This window comes from Coenobita brevimanus, chromosome 108 (genome assembly GCF_032717465.1).
Source record: "Coenobita brevimanus isolate Jiangsu-jjx chromosome 108, ASM3271746v2, whole genome shotgun sequence".
Classification (NCBI taxonomy): Eukaryota; Metazoa; Arthropoda; class Malacostraca; order Decapoda; family Coenobitidae; genus Coenobita; species Coenobita brevimanus.
Window position 1 is genome coordinate 3,782,082 of NC_137061.1, and position 21,059 is coordinate 3,803,140.

Here is a 21,059-nt window from a genome sequence, read left to right on the forward strand (position 1 = left end):
AACCAGGTTTCAGTCAAGCACAATATGTCAAGCTCGTGCTGATTTAGGGTTTCATTAATATAGTCTATCTTATTACGGATGGAACGAATATTTAAAAGACCCATCCTTAACTGGTTCAAGAGGGACGTAGTCAGTTTCTTGAATGGTCAAAATTGGTGTTTTCAATCAATCTATTCCTATGAGAAATCATAACTGGACATTCTCTACTTGATGCAAAATGGGCAACCACCTGTGACTTTGAATTAGCATCTTGATGTCTTAGAGAGGAGCAGTTGATGCATTTGGGAGAATTTCTGTTACTACAGTCATTAGATTTATGGGCTCCAGCACAAAATACACATTTAGGTTCATCACATTCCCTAGAACATCTCTCAAATGTATGGCCAAAGCCTTGACAATGATGACACTGTGTAACCCAGAATCTATCGAAAGCGCGGCATCTTGTAAGATCCACATAGATGTAACTGCCCTGTTCTACAATGGAGGATCTCACCCCTGGCGACATCTTCAAGACAGTAGTTTTGGTGTCATTTCTTGTCCTTGTGAAGAGAAAGTTGAGGGTACAACCTCGATTTCTTGATTTTATTGTTTTCTCTCAGTATATCTGGAATGATGTCAGCGTCATCCAAGGAAGAGGAAAGGCCTGTCACGGTCATTTTAGGCAACATTTTCTTTGGCTCTGATATGCAAAAAGTGCCCTCAGAGCCAAAATGATCAGTCAGCACCCCAATTGCTTCACCCTTGGCCTCAGCTGACGGAAACTTCATTACCAGCCCACCAGCCTTGGTCTTAAGGCAGCTATCAACCGGTACTGAGTTAAGTACGTCTCTGATGTCTTCTGGTCCCATCAGAAGGATGGGACTTTTTTTTTTTTTTTTTTTTTTTTTTTTTTTTTTTTTAATGCTAGGAAGAAGGAACCAAAGGCCATGGGCCTGCAATAACAGTTCCCTCCAAGAGAAAAACAAAATACAAGAGAGAGCCAAATTCAAGATCCTATCATTTCGAGATGCCTGGACACACTGCGTTTAAAAGACTGGAGATCGTAGGAAGCAGGAAATACAGACAGAGGGAGACAGTTCCAGAGTTGACCTGTTGCATAAATGAAAGACTGGGAGTAACGGTTGTTATTATTTTGTGCAGCAACTCTGTTTTCACTGTATAAGTTCCTTATAAATATACAATGAAGGCTCAACTTTAGCGACATCACTGTTTGCAGTTTCATGGTTAGCAGTGGCCTGCAAATATTCCCAAACACCAAGTTTTGTGTGAAAACCCCTCCATTCGCAGCAAGAAAAACGTAAAACCTGCTCTAGGATGAGGAGGTCTGTGGGTTTGTGCAGGAGCAGCAGACAGAAGAGATGCAGCACAGAATGAATGTGCTGCACGGAGAGACGGAGGCAGCAGAGGCAGGGGAGGGTGGAGGTGCTAGAGGTGGCGAGACGCAGTAACCTCACCTCCCGCTCAGGAATTACACCCCCATCCCTTCAATTAAGCACCTTACTCCAGCCTTCCAAATGAGTTTCCTTGCACATTATGTTCATTCATTCATTCATTGCCAGACGCCATGTATCCCAGACGGGGTGGCCAACGGCTTAGAGTTAATTGTTTTACAGGGAGGGGCACTAATCCTCCACCAACCCCACTTGACACGTAGGGATGCCAACAGCATCTGGTGATCCCAGGCGGTCACCCATCCAAGTACTAACCAGACCCAGCGTTGCTTACTTCACATTAATACTAGTTTCTTCTCAGGTGCGATCGGTAAATTTTACATTGCATAAATGGGTTTTAGAGAGAGCTGGTATGGGACCTGGAACCAATTAGCCTATTTCCCATAGGATCAATGCCCCAGGTTTATCAGTTTCACGGTTTGCGGTACTTTTCACGGAACCAATTAGGCGTGAAAGTAGGACTCCACGTACCTATAACATGAGACAATAAACTGAAACAAATCATACTTGTAGTTTCCAAGACATTAACAATGAAAAATGAACAAAAAACTGGCAAGATTACCCCACTGGATGGTATTCATTTTTAGATGACATCGGCAATGAAGTTATTTTACTCGAGTAGTACAGCGTTGATTCAGGTGACTGTTTTATAGACATGCCCATGTGGTAACTATTAAAAATAACCACAGTTTGCACACACTAATTTTGAAGATCAAGTTCTGCAAATCTATACTGCCATAACAATAACACATAATCTGAATACCCATATCATATTGCTCAGATTACTCTATGTTCCTTGTATAAAGAAGACATGTCCTCCTTCTGATAATGACTTCAATGGTTAGGAATTATTTACAAGAAATTTCAGAGGCATACCACATTCATTAAGATGACATCATAGAGGAACTGTTTGAGGACCTGTACTCACAGGGTAGGAAGCAGGTGACCCGACAATTTCATATTCATGGGAGTCATCATTCTTCTGAAACAATATTAGTAATTATTAAAATAAGGCTTCAAAATACTTCCGTTAAAATTAATATCATTAATGTCACCATATGGCAGATTCCCAGCAATGAGAAAGGAGGGATGGATACTCACTGGAGGGAAGACGGGCTGCTTTAGAGCAGGTGAAAATTTGCTTGCCTGGCCACCACCATCACTGCCACTGCCTGGTAACTGCTTCCTACAGGAAAGGACAACAGACTAAATTAGCACTTCTAGATAAGACAGTAACTGCCAATCCCATATTGCCACCTTTGAATAGTAGGAGCCCAAGGCTAGGCAACTGTAGTCCAGAACTACTGAGGGTAGGAAACTGCTCTACACTCCTGGTAATGTTTTATATGACAGTCACTGCTGGGACTCAACCTGTAAAACATAGACTACAGCATATTTCTATCTGAGACCTTACTACCAGACCAATTCAAAGGATGTGCTTATTTATGTGTAAATTTGTGTGGTAAGGCAATAGTGGTGTAAGTTCCTGTCAAACACTTCCAAGCCAGGGGTCAAAACACCAAACTTGAGGTTAATCAAAATCACATCAAAATAATGTGCTTCCTCTTAAGAAATCACCAAACTAAGACTGGTCAATTAATACAGTAGACCCTTGCTATAACAGACTAACTAGGGGTAAGCCAGGTTCATTAAAGCCTACAGCTCATTGTTGCTGAGCGTCCCCCCCCTCCCTAACGTAAGGTGGGATTTCATGCATATGTTTGAAAATAAATGAGAATAATAGCAAATTCTAATACTAATATGAAAGTTATACCTATCTATTGCCAGATGCCACTATCCCACAAGGGGAGTTCATTTGACTTTGAGTTACTGTATTTGTTTTACGGGGAGTGGCACCAACCCTCCACCAACCCACCTGCTGACATGTAGGGAGCATGCATAGTTTAGTTATATGGTTACCATCCAGTGTTGTAAATGGTTTCCTGGCTAATAGGAAACCATTTGGCTTGTCACTCAATGTAAAGCCTCCTGTAAAGGAAAGAAAAGCAATAAGAAGTGACAGGAAAGATGGGAGAAATAGGAAGAGAGGGAGGCAGGCACAGAAAAAGAATGATAAAGGCTAAGGATCAAGCACTACCAATTTTACATTAATCTATCTATCTATCTATTGCCAGATGCCTCAATCCCGTTCGGGGTGGCCACAAACAAATCACCTCCACGTCGCCCTGTCCCCCACCATTTCACTGCCCCACTCCCAACTCACCCCCCCCTCTCTCACATATCTTCCGCAGCTCAATTCACATTCGTCATTGCATTTCTTCACAAGTAGTGCAGTATTGCTATACAATCATGTCTTGCTATACACTATGTGATAAACTGCTATAATGATGAACAAAAAGTCAGGCCCATTTTCAGAATAACAGTGGCAAAAAGATCATGAAATCGCTTGAATGATACCTTTAAGTCAGTTGACTGAGCAAAGATGGCTGCCCCTACAATTGCTGTTACTCTCTGCCTTTTATTCCATTTTGTGCGTGATGGGCCACAGAAATACTATTACATTCGCCAAATAACTGTGCAAGTGCATAACAAATAGCACTGTGTGCGATGCTAATAGAAGGGATAACTTTTTGTGAGTGAAAACTGAAATCTTGTCTCTTGTGCATACATGGCCTCCCAGTCAGCTGACTGACCCAAGATGGCCACCCAGTATTTATATTCACTGTGGTCATCTGCCTTTTGTTCCATTTTGTGTGTGCAAGGCCACTGAAACACCAATGCTAACGTCAAAGAACTGTAAAAGTGTGTAACAAATAGAGCTGGAATAGTGAGGTGATAACTGTTTTTATGTGAAATACTGAAACTTGTGACCTGGAAACCATGTCTAGCAAGGATGCTATCCCTAGTGCATAGCGTTACTGAGGGGTGCCAACAGCAAGCCTAAAAAGGTACGATCTTTTTAAAGTTTTTGTTATTCAGTCATAGGCCCCGTCCCTATCTCCAATGAACTCATGTTATATTGACCTCAGTATATGATAACTGTTGTGTGATGGGCATTCATGTGACATAACCACCGTATAGCAGGTCGTGACTGTAGTCTGCTATTACAACTCAACAACTATGATGAGGAGATGGCAACTCCAGGCTAAATCAGAGTAAAATGGGTAGGAAACACTTGTACAGAGGGATGTACACTCCTTACACTGTCACTCCTCTTGTAGGCTGTACACTGAAATAACTGTTATTCATTGTCACTGTTGGTAAAGATGGCTTCTGTTGGCTCTGATGTCATATCTGGTAAAGAAAGTCCTGGGGTGCTGGAGGTTGGGGTCCTGGAGGCTGTAGTGCTGGATCCTGAGGCTATGTGGATGCCTGGTGGTCCTGGAGGCTGTAGTGCTGGATCCTGAGGCTATGTGGATGCCTGGTGGTCCTGGAGGCTGTAGTGCTGGATCCTGAGGCTATGTGGATGCCTGGTGGTCCTGGAGGCTGTAGTGCTGGATCCTGAGGCTATGTGGATGCTTGGCTGATGATGTTGACGCTACAGACACAGCGAAGGTCTCTAACTCTGTGCGGAGCCTCTTGGCAACAGAAGAGAGTAAATGCTTGAAAAATTGGGAGATCTTAGCCTGGATCTGCCTTGACTGCTGCTGCAGCATCAACTCCAGCCTGATGAGTCATATAACCTCATAATGTTGAGACGGAGGTCCATAAACTTTTTCTATGATGGTCAGGACTGTGTCTGCAGCATCAGTGCCTGCAGCTACAGACAGTCCAGGTGCTGCCTCCTCTTTGTCTTCCTCCTTTGTTGGTGTCTTGTCTTCCTGCAGTTCTGCCACAATCTTGTCCTCCATCTCGTCATGGTACCCAGACACACCAGCATCCTCATCCAGCCATTCTTGCAGCTCCTCCTCAGCAAGGTTCCCCTGCTCTGCAGCTGCCAACATTTCTGCCATCTGCAGTTGCTCAAACCCCTCAAAATTATGCTGTGGTGCTGGAGTCTTGGGGGTTATGAAAAGTTTGCACCACCCATTCTTGAGTGCAGCAAGTGGAACTTTCTTCCACACCTCTGCCCAATTGAAGATGACATCCTTTATGGAATATATCATGAAACTGTGCAGGGTTTTCTTGCCTCTGGTGTCCTCATTGTCACTGTGGTCCATCCCAAACTCAGTCACATTGAGGCACTGCTGCAGATAAAGGTTTCTGTAATGCCACTTGGCACTCTCTATAAATTCATGGTTCAACCACTGGATTAGGGCAGTGGTGATGGTTGGCAGGAACACAGCCTTGATTCATCCATCCTAGCTGCAGAGTTTGCCGGAGGAAGGATGGACTGGTGCACTGTCCAACAGCTGCACCGCCTTCATGTCGTTAGGACTGATGCCATACCTTTTTTGGTGGAGCCTCTTGGAAAGGTTCAAGTTCTGGTGGAACCAGTCATTAATGACATCCTGGGTAAACCAGGCTGAGTTGTTACCATGGTATTCTAAAAAGCTTGGCCATAATGTTCTTGAGTGATCTGGGTCACTTGCTCTTACCTACTATGACTGGCTGTAGACGATGAGAGCCATCAGCACTGGGACAGGCCAGAGTGGGGAGATGCTCCTTCATCGTTTTGTACCCTGGAGTACTGCCAATAATTTTGGAAGCCTGGGTAACTTGGGGAAGAGCATGTCAGAACCCAGTCTTGTCTGCCTTGTAGATTTGAAACTCATGCTGGTTCTCCTCCTCCTCCTCCATCAGCTTTCAAAGATGCTGGACAGCTTCACAGCATCAACATCAGCGCTGAGCATCTTTCCAGTTATGGACTTGTAAAAATTGCCATGGTGCCTCCTGAACCTCCACAGCCAGCCATCACTACATTTGAAATCTCTGATTCCAAAAGGTGTGTTGGAAGGCTCTGTGGTGTGTGTTGGATGCCCAGGCTGCTGCATGTACTGTACCACTTATAAACAGTTTCATTCAACTTCTTGTTGGGCAGCTTTCTGGTCCCATACACATCCTTCCCCTTCCTCTTGCTTTCCACTTTCTTCATTGCCTTTCATTTTATCCTTAACCTTCAGGATGCTGCAAAAGGTCAACTTCTTAAGGCCATACTTGTACATGAGGTCAGCCCTGCTCATGTATTTCTTGTGGGCCTCAATCACCTCCATCTTCTCCACAATGGTCGTAATAATTCTCTTTGCTTTTTTAGAAGAGGTGGTGGTAGGAGATTCCTCACTTGAGGCCATTTTTCACAATCCCAAGGGGAAAACACAGCAAGGTCGAAAGATGTGAGATGCGCATGTAGTTGTCAGAACAAAACAACAAACACAACAAGACTGAGGATGATCACATGCAATACAGTGTGTCCACAGACTCTGGTCCCATCCAAGCCTACCAAACATAACTCCAAAATACCCCAACTCATCATCTATTCCCAACCGCAGATCTCCAGCCTAACTCAAGTGGGTGGGAAAAACCACTGCCAGCCTTGAAAACTCCATTCTGAATCACTCAATGCGTGAAGAGTGAATCTTAACGGTGGCATGGTGCACCCCCTGTAACAGACACTGTACGTTATAGCTGAAAAACTGTCCACTGGGCTCAGAGGCATCCGGAGGGTCTGCGTGATGCACCCCATTTAAGACATTAATTAGAATGGCTGACAGATTGTTCGGTGGCCTTCGTGATATCCATTAAATTTGATATCCACTATACCAGGGTCTGTTATAGTGTGGGTGTACTGTATCTGCACTTTTTATAAACTGGAGGTTTGATAAAGTGTCAAAACCAGCAAATTGCCTTCAAAAAGATGTTGGGAACTGTTTGGAGGAGAAAATCCTAATGTATAACAAAATCTGCTGCTAACAGTGTGAATATCAGCCTGGCCTTTGATACAATTTACCTAAAGGCGTTATCTGCCTAAGAGTGATGACTGTGTGGCTAGTCATCAGTCTTGTGGCCACTTTTGACACTTATGATCTGGCTTCCCAGCATCAATGGTAGGCAACCATTTACAACATAAATAATATGCAAACATGGGGTTATATATGATGCTATGACAGTGGCAACCATCATCCACTCACTTGATACAGTGCAGCGAACTTCTTCCTTAAGTGACTTTACCCTAAGTACCAAGCCTAATGGCCTCCTGTAACCCAGAAAACCATTTACATTGCTAGATGGTAACCATATAACCTAATAATGGGGTAATGTGGAGCTAACTATGAAGCCCCTGTTAACCCCTACACCGCGGTCATGTTTTTGCTCTCCTTGCATGTCCTGCGAAGATATTCACGCTCCGACTGACTTTTTAAAAATATTTGCCAAAAATCAGTTATTAGTCCTAGAATATTATAATTATATGTGCATAGGGCACATACCTTCAGCTTTCTCCTGGGATGTTTGTTGAGCCTTCGTCGAGTACCGTAGGACTTGTGGAGACTTCTGAAGTTGGGTAACGAATTCTCCACTTTACACTTCCTGACACCTCGAAATATGATTATCGCAGCCTGATATTATCACTAGAAACATTATTCTATGATTTTCAAGTAGTCTGGAATCCATACACCAAAAAAAAAACACTGTGAAAACAATGAAAATTACGAGCGTGTACGAGCTTCCCACTTGCGCTCGTTTCCCAATGGTATTCTGTCATTTATTATTCATAAACACTCACACTTTATATTCCTATTACTTTATTACACTTATATATATATATATATATATATATATATATATATATATATATATATATATATATATATAGATAGATAGATAGATAGATAAATAGATAGATAAATATAGATATATCTATATATCTATATATATATTATATATAGATAGATAGATATATATATATATATCTATATATATATATCTACAGTATTTATCCAGAAGTGTCCTTCAGTAATAGTAGTTTATTTTCACTCCAGGCAACTTTCTCGTTCAGTAAACTAGCGCAGAGAGCAAAGCTTTGACTGTCATTACTCCAAGTATTTGTACTCATATTCTTCTTCTTCTTTTTTTTTTTTAGCCTAACGCCCTAATCCCGCAAAGGGTGGCCGCAGACAAAACGCCTCCAAGTCGCTCTGTCAACCACCATTTGACTACCCTCCCCCCAACTCACCCCCCCCTCCCTCATATACCTCTTAACTCCATCCCTCCGCCTCATCCTCGGTCTACCTCTCCCTCTCCCTCCCTCCACCTCACCTACATACACCCTCTTAGTCAGTCTTTCATTCTCCATTCTCTTCACATGTCCAAACCACCTCAGTGTATTTCTCCTAATCTTCTCAACCACATCCACATCCACCCCACAGCGTTCCTTCACTTCTTCATTCGTTAACCTGTCTCTCCACGTCACTCCACATGCTCCTCTCAAGTAACTCATTTCCACTGCTCTCACTCTTGACTTGTTCCCCTCCTGCAAGGTCCATGCCTCGCTTCCATACGTCAGGGTGGGGATCACAATACTATCATGCAGTGACTTCTTAACTTCCATACTCACCTCCCAATTTCTCATCACTGCTTTCAGTGTACCAACGACCTTCCTTCCCTGCTGTACCCTTTCACGCACTTCATCCCCCAAAGTTCCATCCTTACTCATCACACTACCCAAGTACTTGAATGCACTCACATTCTCCATATCCTCACCATCCAACCTCACTGCACACTCTGTGACTTCATTCCTCTCAAACACCATAACTTTACTTTTGTTTACATTAACTTTCAGATTCCTCCTCCTACATACTGTCCCAAATTCATTCACCAAACCTTGCAACTACCATTCATCTTCACTCAACAGTACTGTATCATCAGCAAACAACAACACCGGAAGCTTCCAAATCTCACCCTCATTCATTAAAGCCACCCCCACATCCACTGCCCTACCCTGCACCTCCTTTACAACCCCATCCATGTATATATTAAACAGCCATGGAGACATTACACAACCCTGTTTCAGTCCCACATTGAGATCAAAGAACTCACTCAGCTCACCATCCACTCGCACCGTAACCCTAGCTCCCTCGTACATACTCTTCACAGCACTCAACAATTTTCCCTCCACTCCATATATTCTTAATACCTTCCACATACCTTGCCTATCTATTCTGTCATAAGCTTTCTCCAAGTCCATGAAGGCAGCATACACTTTCCTTCCCTTCTCTAGATACTTCTCCACTAAACATCTTAGAACAAATATCTGATCTACACACCCTTTTCCCTTCCTAAATCCCCCTTGTTCTTCTCCAACTAGCTCCTCTGTCATATGCCTAACCCTATCAATGAGTATTCTACCATATATTTTATCAGTCACACTAAGTAGGCAAATACCCCTATGGTTACCACATACTTCTCTCTCTCCTTTTCCTTTGTATAAAGGAACAATTATACCTGATTTCCAGTCCTCTGGAACCCTTCCCTCTTCCCAAGCCAATCTACACCACTTATATTAGTAATTATTTACATTTCTATTTTATTTACACTATGTTATACACTGTCACTTCCAGTAGATAAGGGCTCCTTTCCCTTGGAGCCAGGATGAACTAGGGACACTGAAGCACTCGTAGTTTTTCACCATTTCCTCCACTGGCTCATCACACGATTCACCAGAAAGATTGTAGTCAATGTCCATCATTATCATGGATAAATTGGCCAGTTCACGCTCCACAGCAGAGTCATTTAGTCATTTACCCCTTCCCACACAAGGTTTAGTAGGGGTAGAGGTCACAGGGCCCTCCAGAAGCGGCGGAAATGGAGGGGCGCGAGTGCTATGTACTTTCATCTCAAGAAACAACACTGAACTAAATGACGAGGCGGATATTGGGCCGCCAAGGGTTGACAATGTCAGTGAGGTGACAGCTGCTAATTTATAAGCTGTGAAATGATTGGCAGGAAATTAGGTAGTTCCAGGTGAATGTAAATATCACTTAGGCTTCCCCCTTCCTTTCTTATATATATTTTTATTACGAGAATAGATTATACGGCATATTTCAAGGGGAAATTACCAGGGAAAATTAGCAAACAAGTGCACGTGGGGTGTTGCCAGGTGATAATTAGCCAACTCCAGGTGTATGGCACTATCAGTTACCTTATTTTTTTTTTGGTATATATTATTTTGTATAAGAATAGGGCATAGGGCTTATTTCAATGGATGAAATCAGTGGAAAATTCTGGGGAAGATTTGCTTAGCGCAGCGCGGCAGGGCAGGCGAGAGGAGAGGGTAATGGAGGGGAGGTAGGGAGGGGAGTCAAGAAGGTGGATAAATAGCTAAATTGTCAACAATGGATGGGAGTACAGATGACATTAGCAGTGCTGACTATTGTTGGACACCGGCAGTACTGATAGATGATACAAGCCACCACTTGAAAGCCTGGCAGAATTCAAAATAACACAAAATCACAAAAGTGACGCCCCACGGTATGATCCAATGCGCCTGAGCGTCACGAAAGTGACGCCCCGCGGTTAAGGGGTTAAATGAATGCAGATATTCAAATGTGGCACCCACTCAGGAACCAAATCTCTACGCTTTTCCCCACACCTCGCTGTGGCAAGGTGCTGTTCATGGCCACAAAGGAACATTGATTCACTGCACAGGATGGTACTCAAGGGGTGATTACTCGTCTGCAAATAATGGGTCTGTTCAGCCAGACAGGCCAGAGTCACTCTCCTCCTCCTCCTCCTACTACTACTACCACTACTAAAACATCATCATCATCTTTATTATTTTCAGTTTTACGTATGTTGTTATGTATAACATGGGGAAATCCATATTCGGTAAGCTTATGATTCTATGAAACCACTAGAGGAATCAGCCCGAAAAAAATAAAAACTCTAAATTACCAGTGAAACAAAAGTTAATGCAACAGTAAGAATTCTGTTACGTTATACAGTACTATAATTACGGGGGTAAAACAGAATCTTCACTCTCATCATTTCCAGGACCAACTGCCTAGCCCCGGGCTCCTACGCTCCTCATAGAGCAATGTAGGATTGGATGATAGATGGATGGAAAACAAAATCTGGAGTGTAGAAGTTCAAGCTAAAAATAATGTGCTCGGCCTTCGGTATCAATGTATGAGAAATACGAGGCAAACTTCGTCACGAGTGGTGAGTCATCAATTCAGCAATTATGTAGACTGTACTTAAAATTTCTAGAGATAGTCTTAGAAAAAATAAATTAATTAAAAGTTAATGCTTAGTGTCCATAATCTTGAAAAAAGCCTTTACTAAGTTCAATTAGAGTTAACATGCCTTGAAGTGCAACTATATATACAGTATAAGGTTTGATTAGACATTTTTAAAATCTATAACATTCAAGAAAGCCTTGGAAATATTTCAGTTGCTATTGCTGCTGAGCAACCCCAGTCTGTCTAGCTGAGCAAAACCCATCAACCACAGGCAAGCAACCATCGCTGCAGAGCCGTCCTGTGCAATGAACCAATGTCTCCTTCTGGGTGACAGGACCTTGCCACAGAGAGGTGTTAGGAAAAGTGTGGAGGTTTGGTTCCAGGGTGGATGCTGCATTTGTGTCACTCCACGCACGTAACTGAGGCACCATAGTAGGCTCCACCCTGTAATCTGGTTATAGGGTTACCACCCAGCACTGTAAATGGTTAACTGGGTAACAGGAAACCAATAGGCTTGTCACTCAATGTAGGGCAGCCTGAAGTGGAAAGTAGTGTAATAAAAGTGACTGGAAGGAATGGGACAAGTAGGAAGAGAGGAGGGCAGACACATAAACAGAACGATAAAGGTGAAGGAAGAAGTAGGCAGCATAACACCAAGTGAGTAGATGATGGTTGCCACCACCTACCAAAACTTTAGTGATGCTAAATAGTAACGTATTAATTTTTGGAGTGTTTGAAAGCCTATGATGGATTAATATCTCACAAAAATGTCTAAAGCTAAACTTCAAAATGCCTTTCATACTTTTTAAAGAAGCAACACTAGACCACAATAAAGTGGTCTAAGGAGATACTGTCTGCAGTAATAAAGAGTTAAAATTTACAATTCAATCAAAACAATGAGGCATGAAAATCAATAGGTTCCAGTTAAAAACTAATGGGTTGAAATATATTCATACAGTGCCACACTTTCCTTTTATGAACAAATAGTCAATTCACTTTATACTAATACTTTAAATGCTTTGCAATAACTTCATCTGTTACAAAACGAAATATTAATATGCTGTATTGTAATATTAAGCAAAATGGTCTTTACCAAGCCAAAATTAAAGCTACACAAAACCTTTTTTTTTTTTTTTTTCCTTGTACCCATGTGGTAGGACAGCCATAGAGGAACCTGATAGGGCCTGCTTACAACCACCACCATGCACTATGAGGTCCAAGAGTACATGTCAGTCCATCTGCTAACTAAAACACCTGAATCATGTGACCAAAAGAGTAAAACTGTCCTCATAATTAAAAAAAAAAGAAGTAAAAGTTAGAAGTTTTCTCTCCAGTGGATCCCCTGTGGCCATGTTGAACCCACCAGGCTCTAGGTAGCTATGGAAAACAGTGCCATCCTTACACACGGCATTGATCTAATAATAAATACAGTGCCATGGAAAGAATAAAAAGGTTTATACGATGGTCCCTCATATGGTAAATGTTAAAAAAATTATGGTCATGAACACTTTCCAGCCATGTCGATGGTACATGCTCCATTTAACATGCAAGAACTGGAACACATAACTGACCACATATATTACACCACCATACAAGCACATTGGAGCTTTTATAAACGATACAACACAATACTACTAGAGAACTAATGCTGGTCACACATCTCTCACTGGTTCTGAAGTTTATTACATGTTTCTCTCTCTCTCTCTCTCTCTTTCTGTCTGTCTCTGATTACTATTCTCCTCTTAATTGTTAGTGACAACCTTGAACAGTGCAGTAATGGGGAAGTCTCAGCAAGAATAATAAGTATTTGCATTACATATGATAAATGGTTATTTCCCTGTTCACTACCAATGATCTTAAAATAAGTTCATTCACTTAGGACATCTACTTACCCTTGCACAGACCTCACTACTGATCTCTTTACAGCATGAATTTTCCACCCACACCACATATGTAAAACCCTCCATTATCCTTCTTTATTAACCCAGACATAATTTTTCTTTCCAGAGCCAAACCATAAATACCTTCTGGTCTTTCTCACCTGCTTTTCCACTACTTGTCTTATTACAAATACAATCATTCCTTACTGAACACTGATGTTTTTCCAAAAACTACACTGCTGAAAGAAAATTCCTTTAAGTGAGGGTCATGTTCCTGCATGGCAGATTATCCTCTCAGATATTAAAAAAGTCATATTACAGGCTGCAAATTAGTATTAATGTGTTCATAATGATATAATTAGATGTATCTTTATGTGATAAATGTTAATATCTCCAAATAATTTTAAAAATTTGTGAAATACTGGAATAAGTGCTATTGTGTTTCATGCCAACCATGATCCTTCAATGCACTCCTCATCTTTTTAATAATGAACAATGCTGCATTATGCAAAATGTTTTTTTTCTTTATTAAGATCTACATATTGAAAAACTGGTGCTGAAGAGGAATGCCTTCACATGGTCACACCAATATGACCAGACAACTCTTCTGCCAAGTTATACAAACATGCCTCCACTCTTCCCCAATCTCCCAAATGAAGGATGGTGGACTGCAGGAAAAAGGACTTCAGCCTCCAGTCCATCAAGTTCAAGTCCAGATATGCCTGGGACCACAACACAGTGAAAAATACACTAAGTAAAAGAATATTAAATGAGGAATAACTATTTGACCCACACATCCCCTACCACTCCAAAAACCATCCAGTTCATGAATCAGCAGATATACTGTAGTCAACAGGTTTACACAAGAGCCATTCTGACCTCAGTGATAGAAAGCAGGGAACTAGTTACTCTGGACAGAACAGCTTTGTCCTGGGCCCCTACACCCCTGAGGGAGCAACACTAGTTTGAATGATGGATGGAGAAATGGGTAACAGATCCAGTACCTGAGAGTAGTGGGGCTGCCGAGTTGACCAGGGATAAGTTGCTGAGAGCGCTGTGCTATGTTGTTGGATGGGTTACTGGGTTGACCAGGGATGGGTTGCTGAGGACGCTGTCCTATGTTGCTGGATGGGCTGCTGGGTCGACCACCACCACGACCTCCACCAGACAGAATACTATTTGGACCCCCAGGCTATGTGAGCACAGAGGAGGAAGTAAAAACAAATAAATGTAGTCAGTTCATCTTTATCACACCCTTAACTCCTCCAGTATAATCCACTCGCTTGATATAGTGGGTGACTCTAAGAGACAAGCCAAACATTTCCTATAACCTCAGGAACAACCAAATACCGGCAACCATATAATCAACATGTGAATACCTTGTGATCCAGTTGGTTAAGGTGCTCAAACCACATTTCTTTATGCAAAAATCAAACAAACAAGACTAAGAACCTGCAAAATTTGCATTTTTCAATGAGAAATGACCAAAAGGAAAGCCACAGGTCATATGTTGTGGGAAAAACAAAGCAGGGAGAATAGTTTCAGAGTTGACATATTGCATATATGAAAGTGAGGGTAATGATTAACTTTTGCATTGAAGAGCTAGATAAAGCCATAGTGACAGTGTATAGACTGACAGCTGCTGAGTGCTGGCTGCAAAGGGAAAGAAATGCAGACAAATTTCTCTAACAAACAGTAAGGTGCCCCTTCCCATAAAACAACTAACTCAAACAGCAACCCTATACAAGACTATGGTGTTTGGCTATTAGATAGACAGAATAACAACAATAGTGTGTGTGTGTGTGTGTGTGTGTGTGTGTGTGTGTGTGTGTGTGTGTGTGTGTGTGTGTGTGTGTTCTTACCTACTTATATCTTTACAGGAATTAATCAAGCTCGCACTGTCCAGTGTATTAAACCATTTTTATCATCCATCCATCCATCATCCAATCTTACGTTGCCCCATGAGGAGCGTAGAAGCCCGGGGCTAGGCAGTTAGTCCTGACATTTAAGATGAGAGTGACCAGCCTCACTCATCCCTGAGTGACATTACATGAGCAATAAACCCCAATCACCCCTTGGATATAAACCTTCACCGGTTCAATCCGACTGGAGCACAATAATTACCCACTAAACCACCAGGCGCCAAAATTTGGTTATATGGTTACCACTCAGCATAGTAAATGGTTTCCTGGTGTACAGAAAACCATTTGGCTTGTCACTCAGTGTAGAGTCACCCACAGGCAGAAGGGAGAGGAAAGAATGAAGGAATGAAAGACAGAAGCGGGAGTGTAAAGTAAACCGTAGGCAGAAGGATGAGAAAAGAATGAAGTAAAAAAAGACAGAAGAAGATGGAAGGAAACAAGGATGGAGGAGAGGACAGGGAAGACACCCGAGAGCAGCACTACATTGAGTGAGTGGATGGTGGGTGCCCCCACCTACCTTGTACATATCCTTAAATTTATGAATAGTTTTGGCACACACTATTTCATTCAGTAATGCATTCCACTGACCAACTCTCCTGTTTGGGTTACTGAATTTCCTTGTCCTTATCACCTCTCTTTCTATATAGTTTTTTGCATGGTCCTCTTGCTGATGCTTCCCCATAGGTCAGTAGTTTCCAACCTGTGGGAAGCACCCCCCTAGGGGTGCATGAAGGGTTGCCTGGGGGGGTGCGAAGGCTTGATAAAGAGGGTAATTATATTTGAAAACTATGAATTACGATGGAATTCAGTAATTTCTAAACATGGGGAAAATATTTCAGATATGAATAACAAATCTAGTTATCTGAATATATAAACAATTTCAAAGATTAAGAATCTATTATATTTATTGACATGTGCCAACTATGCCAGTAAAATACAGTATTTGAGGAAGGGGGGCACAGGGAATGTGTCCCTCAGTGAGGGAGGGGGCAAGAATTAGAAAAGGTTGGAAACCACTGCCATAGGTTATATACTCATTTATGTCTATTTTCTCTTTCCCTGAGATGCATTTATTTAGCATAATCATGTCTTCTCTTTTCCTTCTCTCCTGTAGTGCTGGTACATCCAATTTTTCTAGTCTTTCTTCGTAGCTTCGATCCCTTAAGCGTGGTACCCATCTTGTAGCTGCCCTCTGTACTTTTTCAATCTTATCTATGTGTTTTTTGAGATGAGGATTCCAGACTACTGATGCATACTCCACAGCTGGTCTGATGAATAATGCTATTATCTTTGTCAGCATGTCTTCATTTATATATGTGAATGCTACTCTCACATTAGCAAGCAGCGTATACATTTTATGTACCTTCTCACTAATGTGGTCAGCTGGAGATACACTGCTGCTGATAATCACTCCTAGGTCCTTCTCCCTTTATGATATGTGTAGGGTTGAACTTCCTAACTTATAATTCCAATATGATCTTTTTTCACTTTTACCAAACTTAATTACATGACACCTGTTCACATTAAATTCTATTTGCCATTTGTCGCTTCATTCAAGAAATTTATTTATTCTTCTTGCAGCTCTCTGCAAGAATCTGTGTTAGAAATCTTCTATCTATCTATCTATTGCCAGACACCTTAATCCCGTACGGGGTGGCCACTAACAAACCGCCTCCACGTCACCCTGTCCCCTGCCATTTCACTGCCCTGCTCCCAACTCACACCCTCCTCTCATATACCTCTCCACTCCATCCCTCCATTTCATCCTCGGCCTCCCCCTCCCTCTCCCCCCTTCCACCTCACTCACATACACTCTCCTCATTAGTCTCTCACCCTCCATCCTCTCCACAAAGCCAAACCACCTCAGCGTCTTCCTCCTAACGCTTCCTATCACATCCACATCACAATGCTCCTTTATATCCTCATTTGTCAGCCTGTCTCTCCATGTGACTCCACAGTCTCCTCTTAAATAACTCATTTCCACTGCTCTCACTCTTGACTTGTGTCTTTCCAACAACGTCCAAGCTTCACTTCCATACGTTAGAGTTGGTATCACAATACTGTCATGTAGTAACTTTTTCACTTCCATGCTCACTTCCCTGGTTCTTATCACTGTTCTCAAGGAACCAGCAACCTTTCTTCCTTGTTGTACCCTTTCAAGCACTTCACTCTCCAAACGTCCATCCTTACTCATCACACTCCCCAAGTACTTAAATGTACTCACATTTTCCATCTCCTCACCATCCAACTTCACTGCACTGTTAGTAATTTTCCTTTGTATTTTTGCTTCATCCACAAACATATTCAGATAGCTGCCATTTCCAATGTTACTGTCTATGTCATTTACATATACTAAAAACATAACTACTGGTGCCAGCACTGAGCCCTGTGGAACTATGGTACTCACTTCCCTCCAAGAGGAGTAATTACCCCTTAGTACTGTTCTCATTTCCCTTTCTCTAAGAAAATCCTGCATCCAACAGCACAGGTTACCTTGGATACCTCCTTGCTGGTACAGTTTCCATAAAAGTCTTTGGTGTGATACTTTGTCAAATGCTTTCTTGAAATCTAAATAGATACTGTCCAGCCATCCTTCTCTTTTCTGTATTGTTTCTGTAACTTTATCACAGCAGCTTAATAGATTAGTAACACAAGATTTTTCCTTTCTAAAACCAAACTGCCTTTCAGTTATCATATTGTGTTCTTCTAGATGGTTTACCTAAACTTTTCTTATCAGCTTTTCTAGTACAGTATGTTACAACACTGCTTAGTGATACTGTTCGGTAGCTGAGTGGATTCTGTCTATTCCCCTTTTTTAATACAAGAACAATGTTTGCTTTCTTCCAAATATCAGGTAGTTTACCTTGACCTACGGATCCTTGAATACTGAATATAATGGTCTGCTAAACTCTTCCGCACATTCATGTAGCACCCAACCTGAAATTTCATCAGGACCATATGCTTGTCTTTTGTCTTACTTACTCAACTCTTCCTGTATATCTTTTTCTGATATTTGTATATCTGGCAATATGTGTGGGCATGCATGTTCCATGTCATCTCATTCAAAACTATTTTTTTCTGTAAAAACTCATTGGATATTTTTATTTAGTGCTTCACAAATATCTTTCTCTTGTGTACAGATGATCCCCTCGTCCGTAATGGACTGTATTTTATCTTTAACTTTGGGTTTGCTTCAGATGTAGCTGTAAAATAGTTTAGGTTGATCACCACTTTTATTCATGTCTTCCTCAGATTGTGTGCATGCATGAGTGCCAGCATGTGTGTGTAGAAACAGAGGAGCATGGAGGTTTTGTTCTGATGGTGGATTATGGCGAAGTTCATTTGTACAGTGCTGTCTGAGGCAGAAATGCAGCATGTATAATGAAAAGGTAGTGCTATGTTGTGGTGTGATATACAACAAAGAATGTAATGCTGTGGTCCTTTGCAATGTGAGTATCATGTACTAGATTCATACACTACATGGTGAAAGGCTGCGGTACAACAATGACACTGCTACAGTAGTACTGCTATGGATATAGACTGTGGGAGGTACATGAGGGTGAAAAAAGGAGTCAAATCCGAGTATGATGAAAACACAAAGAGGCTTTTTTAATCAAGACCACCCATCTTAGACTGCAACAACAAATGATAGATAAATAAACACTTCACTTGTAAAGACAGTGCGTTCATGGATGTACAGTTGTGGCACTGTCATCATCATCACCATCATCATCATCCAATCCTACATTGCCCCATGAGGAGCGTAGGAGCCTGGGGCTAGGCAATTGGTCCCGACATTTAAGATGAGAGTGACCAGCCTCACTCATCCCTGAGTGACATTACATGAGCAATCAACCCCAACCACCCCTTGGATATAAACCTTCAACGGCTCAATCCGATTGGAGCGCAATAATCACCCACTAAACCACCAGCCGCCAAAATCTGGTTATATGGTTACCACCCAGCGTAGTAAATGGTTTCCTGGTGTACAGGAAACCATTTGGCTTGTCACTCAGTGTAGAGTCACCCACAGGCAGAAGGGAGAGGAAAGAATGAAGGAATGAAAGACAGAAGAGGAAGTGTAAGGTCACCATAGGCAGACGGACAAGGAAAGAATCTATCTATCTATATACCTAGGCTGCTTCCCCCAAGGAAAGGGAGGTAGCTGAGACAGGACGACACACTCCCCATTTACTCATCCATTCAAACACATTCATTCGCATCTTAGCCCCAAGGGAAGAACGGACAGATCCTCACCGCACCACACCGCACAAGGGTCAACTGCGCAATGCAATCAGTGACATCTGCAGCAGGGCCCGACAGCAGAGCTGGTTTACCCCTGCCACATCATAACAGACCCATCCCCTTACCCGCACCTGACCTGACTAGCTGATTAGGCCAAATGCGGGAGAATATCCCCTCAGGGCTGCATCATCACTTATTCATTCACAATTTCTCTCCATTTATTTCTGTCACGCACAGCCACTCTTCCTTGCTCAACAGACATCCCTCTCGCATCTAGAGCTCTCTTCACACTGTCCATCCATCCTATTCGTGGTCTTCCTTTCAGCCTTACACCTCTCACATCAGATCTAGTTAACTTTTTCACCAATGAAAGAAAGAAAGACAGAAGCTTAATATATAATAAGTGTTGACATGAACTCACTCTGGCCAAGCCTTGTAGTGGGAGTTGGGGCCTCCATGGGGCAGATCCTGGCAAAGGTGGAGGACCACGTAGCCCTGGTCGGGGCGGCAACTGGACACCTCCTCGGAGTAAAAGGGGTGGGAGGAGCTGAGACTGTGGAGGAAAAGCAGATCCCAATCTTGGCTGGTGAAGGATGGGAGGAGCAGCTCCACGTGGGAGACTTGGACCAGGCAGTGGAGTCAGGTATGTATCATTCTCATCATCTGACAAAGCAAAACCACCACAATCATTGCATCATTACCCCATCATTACAGTGGCAACATAGTAATAACTGCCAACATCACCATCTCTGTAATCATTACCCATCAACATTATCAGCATCACTGTAACTATTATTACTAACATCTTAAATGAACATTATCGTTTGTTTCATTCATTTCGTTTATAAATGCTCCAACATGATTGCAGGCGTTGGCCCTGGTCACCTAATAGCAGCTCTCCATGCAGCTCAATCTCTGGCAGCCTCTCTATTCAGCCCCTTATTGCTAAGGCCACACTCAATGACCTTGTCCCATGTCTTTTTTGGTCTGCCTCTTACAACCCAACCTCTAAAGTGCACATTTCTCATCTTCCATACCCACTTGTGATGCTCCCTCCTTTCCACATGCCTAAACCTTCTCAACCTATCCCTCATCACAGCACCAACACATTTCAGTTCCATCCTTCCTCTCAACTCATCAATCGTAAACCTAGTCCCCCCAGGCCTTGCATTCATGGATGCACTACATATCCATCTAATTATTGTCATTTCTATGTATAATTATATAAAATATATAGTGTACACACACACACACACACACACACACACAAACATATATATATCAGAGCTGGGCACCTCCACAATCACTTCCGCAAACTGCAAATTCCGCAATGGCGGAAGTGTGATTTTGTTTGCGGATTTGCATTTGCGACAAATTCTAAGCATATTCACGGTTTTGCGTTTGCAAAAGCACTTCTACAAACACAAACCTGCCTGTGAACATCTACGTGGCCTAGCCCGGCAGGTGATGTCTGGGTGAATCACT

At 42.2% G+C, this 21,059-nt stretch overlaps 1 protein-coding gene across 1 annotated transcript in view; it reads right to left on the reverse strand.

Annotated features, from left to right (window-relative positions):
- Nucleotides 1-21,059, reverse strand: part of LOC145416880 (uncharacterized) — a 151,069-nt gene that overhangs the window by 79,590 nt on the left and 50,420 nt on the right. The window contains exons 9-12 of the mRNA XM_080285746.1: nt 19,996-20,237; nt 14,412-14,599; nt 2,553-2,637; nt 2,380-2,433 (exon numbers count right to left, since the gene is read on the reverse strand). Coding sequence (XP_080141872.1) covers nt 2,380-2,433; nt 2,553-2,637; nt 14,412-14,599; nt 19,996-20,237 — 569 coding nt within the window. The remainder of the gene's footprint in view (nt 1-2,379; nt 2,434-2,552; nt 2,638-14,411; nt 14,600-19,995; nt 20,238-21,059) is intronic.